Source organism: Crocuta crocuta, unplaced genomic scaffold (assembly GCF_008692635.1).
Source record: "Crocuta crocuta isolate KB4526 unplaced genomic scaffold, BGI_CrCroc_1.0 scaffold1230, whole genome shotgun sequence".
Classification (NCBI taxonomy): Eukaryota; Metazoa; Chordata; class Mammalia; order Carnivora; family Hyaenidae; genus Crocuta; species Crocuta crocuta.
In genome coordinates, this window is record NW_027529609.1 from 211,136 (window position 1) to 217,126 (window position 5,991).

General features: G+C 46.5%; 1 protein-coding gene across 1 annotated transcript in view; it reads left to right on the top strand.

The window, feature by feature from the left end:
* The first annotated feature begins 1,802 nt into the window (after positions 1-1,802).
* The window catches only part of AMOT (angiomotin), a 50,711-nt gene continuing 46,522 nt past the window's right edge, over positions 1,803-5,991 (top strand). The window contains exon 1 of the mRNA XM_077761940.1: positions 1,803-2,674. Coding sequence (XP_077618066.1) covers positions 1,803-2,674 — 872 coding nt within the window. The remainder of the gene's footprint in view (positions 2,675-5,991) is intronic.

A 5,991-nucleotide genomic window follows, 5' to 3' on the forward strand; every position in this document is an offset into this window, starting at 1 on the left:
CCATCCCACTTCCTTTTTTTTCTTCTGAGAGAGGAAAAGTAGTTTGGGAGTCATCTTTTCAGTTTAAAGGCACCAAAAGAGATTTACATGTTACGCTTGTCAGCCTATCACAAAATCCCAGTCTGACAGTTTAAAAACAGGAGTCCCAGATGGTCACTGGGTGAGAGGGAAAGGGCAGGTTGCTCAGCCCTTTGGTGTACACTTCCCCAAAGAATATGATTATTAGGATTTAAAAAGGGACTTTGGGAGGTTAACTGTGGGGTCAAACTGCTCCTTAGAACAATTGGAAACCAGGTAGCAGTAATCATGCAAGAAGTACAAAAAAAAAAAGAAGAGAAGATGACCTTTTTCTATCTACCACACACATCTTCTGGTCATCCCCTGCAGGACTGGAGGAAAGGGATCATGTTTCCAGCGAGACTGGAGGCTGTTTAATATCATAGAAATCAGAGCCTGGGAGCCAGGATTCCAGAGTTCTCATCTAAGAACCTGAGGCTGCTTAGGTTGACCTTTACTGCGACTTTTTGTGTGACATCATGCCCATTCTCCAACACTGCTTAAGGCCCTTAGAGAAAAACCTTCGTTATTGAATATATTGGATTGCAGTATTCACATGACAGACTCTCTCCAAAGTTTTTTATGAGCCTCTAATGAGTTTGTGTGTGTACTATACCAGGTAAAGAGAGAGAGGGGGAGACAGAGAGGGAGAGAGAGGTCACCAGCACTAGTTTTTCAGGTGGGAAAATACAATACAAGAAAAGAAGAATCAATTGCCTAGGTTACTCTATAAATCCGTATCAGGATTAGAATTTGAATCTTGAGTCGTCTTACTACTGATATCCGTTTCACTCAACCCGTATTTCTTCCTTGAGAAGAATTAGTGGTGGTGGTGGAAGGGGAGGGGTATGGTAGTCATACCCTTTCTAGAAGGATGACCTTTTTATTTTTCAATTTCTAAATGCTGTCAGAGGCACACTTCAAATGAAAGAGGGCTTCCCATTTAAGCTCTTCCCTAGCCAACAACAACAGAAAAAAAAAAAAATCTCAATGACTATTCCTGGATGGCTGAAAGAGAAACTTTGTCAATATCAGTTATCTCAAGCCCTTCTCTTATTAAGCCAAGGAGAATCCAAAATGGACAATACAAAAAGGATTTTTTTTAAAAAAGCTATGTTTCAGAGTTTTATGAGATCAGAGAAAACGATTTGCATCAAGAGGGGATCGTTCTTATCCTGTGCGAGCCAAACTCTCTTCATCTTTCATTTATTTTAGTTGTTTATTTGGCATTTCGTGGCTCCCTTCACATGCTGGCCTGTTTTACAGATCCTGTCTATGGGGTAAATTCTCCCTATTGGCCTGCCCCCTGTGCCACAGCCATAATAGATGGATTTTTCATTTAAGTAGAATATGGAGAGATGAATCTTCTGAGTAAGGACCTAGAAATTGCCCTCTCTGGTCACCCTACCTGACTGCTCCAGGGTTCCCTAGTTCTCTTAGGAATTAAGTCAAGATTGGATATTTAACTGATGCTAAACATGAAAGAGGAAACAGTGAGCTCTTATGCCCCCAAGTTCCTCATCACGTCAATGCTAGAGCCAGGAGTCACCAACAAATAACCTATTATTAATTCTAGATTCTCTCTGGAATGGAATCCTCACCCCCAAATACCCATATTCTTCCCCTTTAGAGGAATGATTTATCCATCAACTGGGTGTTAAGCTTCCTGTTTCCCCTTCCCAGGTCAAGGGCAGCCCAGGTGCCCAATTTCTCTCTCTCTTCACAAGGCACCACCAGCAATAGAGATGAGAAATTCTGAAGAACAGCCGAGTGGAGGAACCACAGTGTTGCAGCGTCTGCTACAAGAGCAGCTCCGCTATGGCAACCCTAATGAGAATCGCAACCTGCTTGCCATACACCAGCAAGCCACAGGGAATGGCCCTCCTTTCCCCAGTAGCAGTGGGAACCCGGGCCCTCAGAATGATGTGTTGAGTCCCCAAGACCACCACCAACAGCTTGTGGCTCATGCTGCTCGACAGGAACCCCAGGGGCAGGAAATCCAGTCAGAAAACATCATCATGGAGAAGCAGCTTTCCCCCCGAATGCAGAATAATGAAGAACTCCCAACCTATGAAGAAGCCAAGGTGCAGTCCCAGTACTTTCGGGGCCAACAGCATGCCAGTGTTGGAGCTGCCTTCTATGTCACTGGAGTCACCAACCAGAAGATGAGGACCGAGGGACGCCCGTCAGTTCAGCGGCTCAATCCTGGCAAGATGCACCAGGATGAAGGACTCAGAGACCTTAAGCAAGGACATGTCCGCTCCTTGAGCGAACGACTAATGCAGATGTCACTGGCCACCAGTGGAGTTAAGGCCCATCCACCTGTTACCAGCGCTCCCCTCTCCCCACCGCAACCCAATGACCTCTACAAGAATCCCACAAGTTCCAGTGAGTTCTACAAGGCCCAAGGGCCACCTCCCAGCCAGCATAGCCTGAAGGGCCTGGAACACCGAGGCCCCCCACCAGAGTATCCCTTCAAGGGCATGCCACCCCAGTCTGTAGTGTGCAAGCCCCAAGAGCCAGGGCACTTCTATAGTGAGCATCGTCTGAACCAGCCAGGGAGAACAGAGGGGCAACTGATGAGGTATCAGCATCCCCCTGAGTATGGAGCAGCCAGGTAAGAGAGTTCCCTTTCTGTCATTTCCTGGCATCATCCCCAACCAGCTTCTGCTGTTTGTTGGGAATCTTAAGGGAAGGAATGGGCAGGTGTTTGGTATCACAAACTCTGCAATGCATGGCTGGCCCCTGGCTTAGTCAGTTTCTTCCCCATCTGAATTTCTAGTCTCTTCAGCCATAATTAGTACTGTATTAACATTCCCTTGACTTTATAGGTTGAGCATGGCCCCAACTGCCTAGTGGATGAGCAGGAACGTGAGTCTTGATATCTACAGAGATATTCTGTCCTGTTCCCCAGGATTTTGAAGGAAGGGTCCGTGTTCCTCTTTTTGGGAGTTGTTAAGCCTTTCCTTGAGGAGCAGAAGCAAATTATCTTGGACTTTAGTCTGGAATATCCTATCACTTTCAGTTATTCCCCTCCACAAAAGTCTCATCACTTATTTTTAGGAATGAATCTTTCTGCAGAATTACTATAATTCTTTCGGACACTAAACAAACACCTCGATATTACTCTGGGGGAGGGGGAACTATATATGTGCAGGTTCAGAATGTTACTTGCCTTGTACTTCCGTTGCAGTTCATCAAGTCTGGACTGCTCCATCTTTCTTCTGTAGAGAGTCTCTTAGCTGCATGTCTCGTTTTTAATGTCTAAGTTAAATTCACATCATGTCACATAGAAGTTTTGGTCAGATGCTAAAATGCAGGAAGAGTAATATTCCCAGGACTTCTTTACCACTGTTCATTAGTTCAGGAAGACTATTTCATATATTCATAAATATACTTCTGAATTATTCAGAGGCCAGAAGTCCCATTGCTTTATCAACCAGACCTCGTGATTCCATGATTGTGTTCATTGTTCCTACTGTCACGGGGCAGGGGGGTGGGGGGATGTCTGCGATCAGCAGCAGTTTGGTATACAGGGCAGAGGGAGGGTTCCAACCACTGGCAACAATGATGGCCGTTATGTGTGGTGTCCCTGTCCTGTTACCATGGATAATTACGGGTAAACATGAGGCTTGAAGTCCCCGGACCTAGCGGAGGCCTCTTCCCAGATTAGGCCTATGATCTCTTTACGGTCTAACTCTTGGCCTCCTGTCTTCTTCTCACTTATTTGGGAAAGAGCCACTTGGCTTGAAGTTCATTGGGTGACTCTGGAGAGAAGGCAGTCGGGGTGGAGTAGGGTGAAGGTAAGAGAATGCACCTGGCATTTCCTGGTATTTCATTTTCCCCCTCCAGGTCCTGTTTTATAGCCAGAAGCAATTCACTTTGGGCTCCACCCATAACTTGGCCAGTGTAGGATTTTTCTATCCCCTTAACCCAGGTTGATTTCCTAACCTTTTTCAACCTCCTCTGTGCAGCTTTCAAAGGGCAGGAGCCTAAGTTCTGATAAGTGGCTTAGAACAGGAAATGGGGTAATGGACAGGGCCCTTCTGGTTTAAATGAGAGCCCCATCTGCCCAATGAAACGGAAGACCCAGGGAGGGGTTGGTCATTTGGACTGCTTAGCTTAGTGGAAACCCATCCAAGCCAGCAAAATGTCAATGAAGCTGGGGGATGTTGTTTTGCTCTTCCCATCAGCATGGAAGAGCCTGTGGGACTCTGTCCCTTCTGTGGATGGTCTGACGTCTGTTGCCTTGTGGGAGGGGAGTGTGTTGGCTGGGGCGTGGAGCAGAATCCAAAGCCCCGCTTAGCACAAGGACCGCCTTCCCAGGGAAGATATTTTCAGAACTCATTCACCAGTATTGTTTGTGATCTGAAATGACTCCCACAGTGTTTGAAGCTAGATGGAAAAGCCCTTTGATCTGCCTAAATAAATAATAAGGAGCCCAAAGTGGGATTTTTTTTTTCCTTCCCTTACTGATTAAACCACCAGAGAAATTTAGCTGCATATATGTTACAGGAAGATATCTTCCCTCCTGTGTTATCTGTGGGCTTTCTACCTATCCCCAAAANGGAAGGTGCTCTGTGTGGAGTTTGGGGTCTGCATCAGACAAATTCTGGCAATAAAATGTCTCCAGGGCTTGGGGTAAGGGAGTGGCACCTGTTGACAAATTACTGGCAAGGGGAGGCAGTTGATCTGCTTTCCAGAAATGTGCTGCTTTTAGGTGGTGACACATTTTTCCTCCTTTATTTCCTTGAACCAACTTGCTAGACAGTTTGCGAGTACCTTTCCAAGTAACTGCTGCTAGCCCCAATTAGAAGACGGAATTCTTAGTTCTTAATCCATAAATTACAGATCGGGACACAAAGCAGGTTCTCTGAACAAATTGCCGTTCAAAAACCTTTGTGTGCTTTTAGAGGTGCAGTGAAAGTGCTAGAGATTTGCTGCTAAAATGAGCAAAATGATATAAACAATCTTTTTTATTGCTTCATCTTCTCTCTGCCCTCCTCCCCGCTTGAAAAATAAATATCCTGAATGCCCAGAACTCCAGATGGGGAACAAGGCCAAGCCATCTGAAGAATTAAAAGATTTCTGAATCTTTGTCTTTCTAAGTGCTGAGCCCTTTCTGCATCTGGGGTTTATACATTTATCAACTGCCTTTAAAAATTAAAACCTTTCTGTTTGTAAAGCAGCCACCTCCTTTCAGTTGTTGAAATCATGCCCAGATCTGAGGTTTCTTGAAATCCTTGTTTAGTGGAATCTGAGGGTGACCTAACTCTGTAGTTCAGAGCAGGGCTGGTTGTGCAAGAGAAATAGTCCAGAATCTTCAGCCCTCTCCGGGATTCACAGAGCCTGGGAAAAAGGCACAGTTTCTGTGGGGAGAATAAATTGGGTTCCAGGTTGTTGGTGGCACCCGCTCTGGTGAGAGTGTGCATGTGTGGGTTTGCACACGTGTGCGCAGGGAGTGTGTAGTGTGTGGGTGTGGGGAGGCAGGTGTGTGACTGAGGAGGGCGGGGGCTCCCAGTGAGGTGGGAGGGCGGAAGGTGCTGTGTCAGTTCAATGGATACTCTTTTGCTTTCTCTTTGTGGCCTCGNGTCCCGTGTGCCTGCCATGTCCCCTTTTCCACCAAGCACCAGGGGCCCAGGTTGTCTTGGGAAGGAGCAGGATGAAGGGAGGGAAGGGGCAGGGAGGCAGGTCAGGGCCTTCCATGGGATCATGTGATTCTATTGTCTGCAGGCAACTTGTTGTTCCTGGTTAATATGTCAGCGGGAAGTGATTCGCACTGCTGTGCAGTGGAAGCGCTTGGGGAGTGTGCCGCTCACCCAGCTGCCACCTGTAATATTAGCAGTACTGTGAACTCTTATTATTTAATCTTGAGTGTCGTTTTGCTTCCTCTGACATCCCCCCAGCCCTCCCCCACCCTGTCCTGTGTCCGTC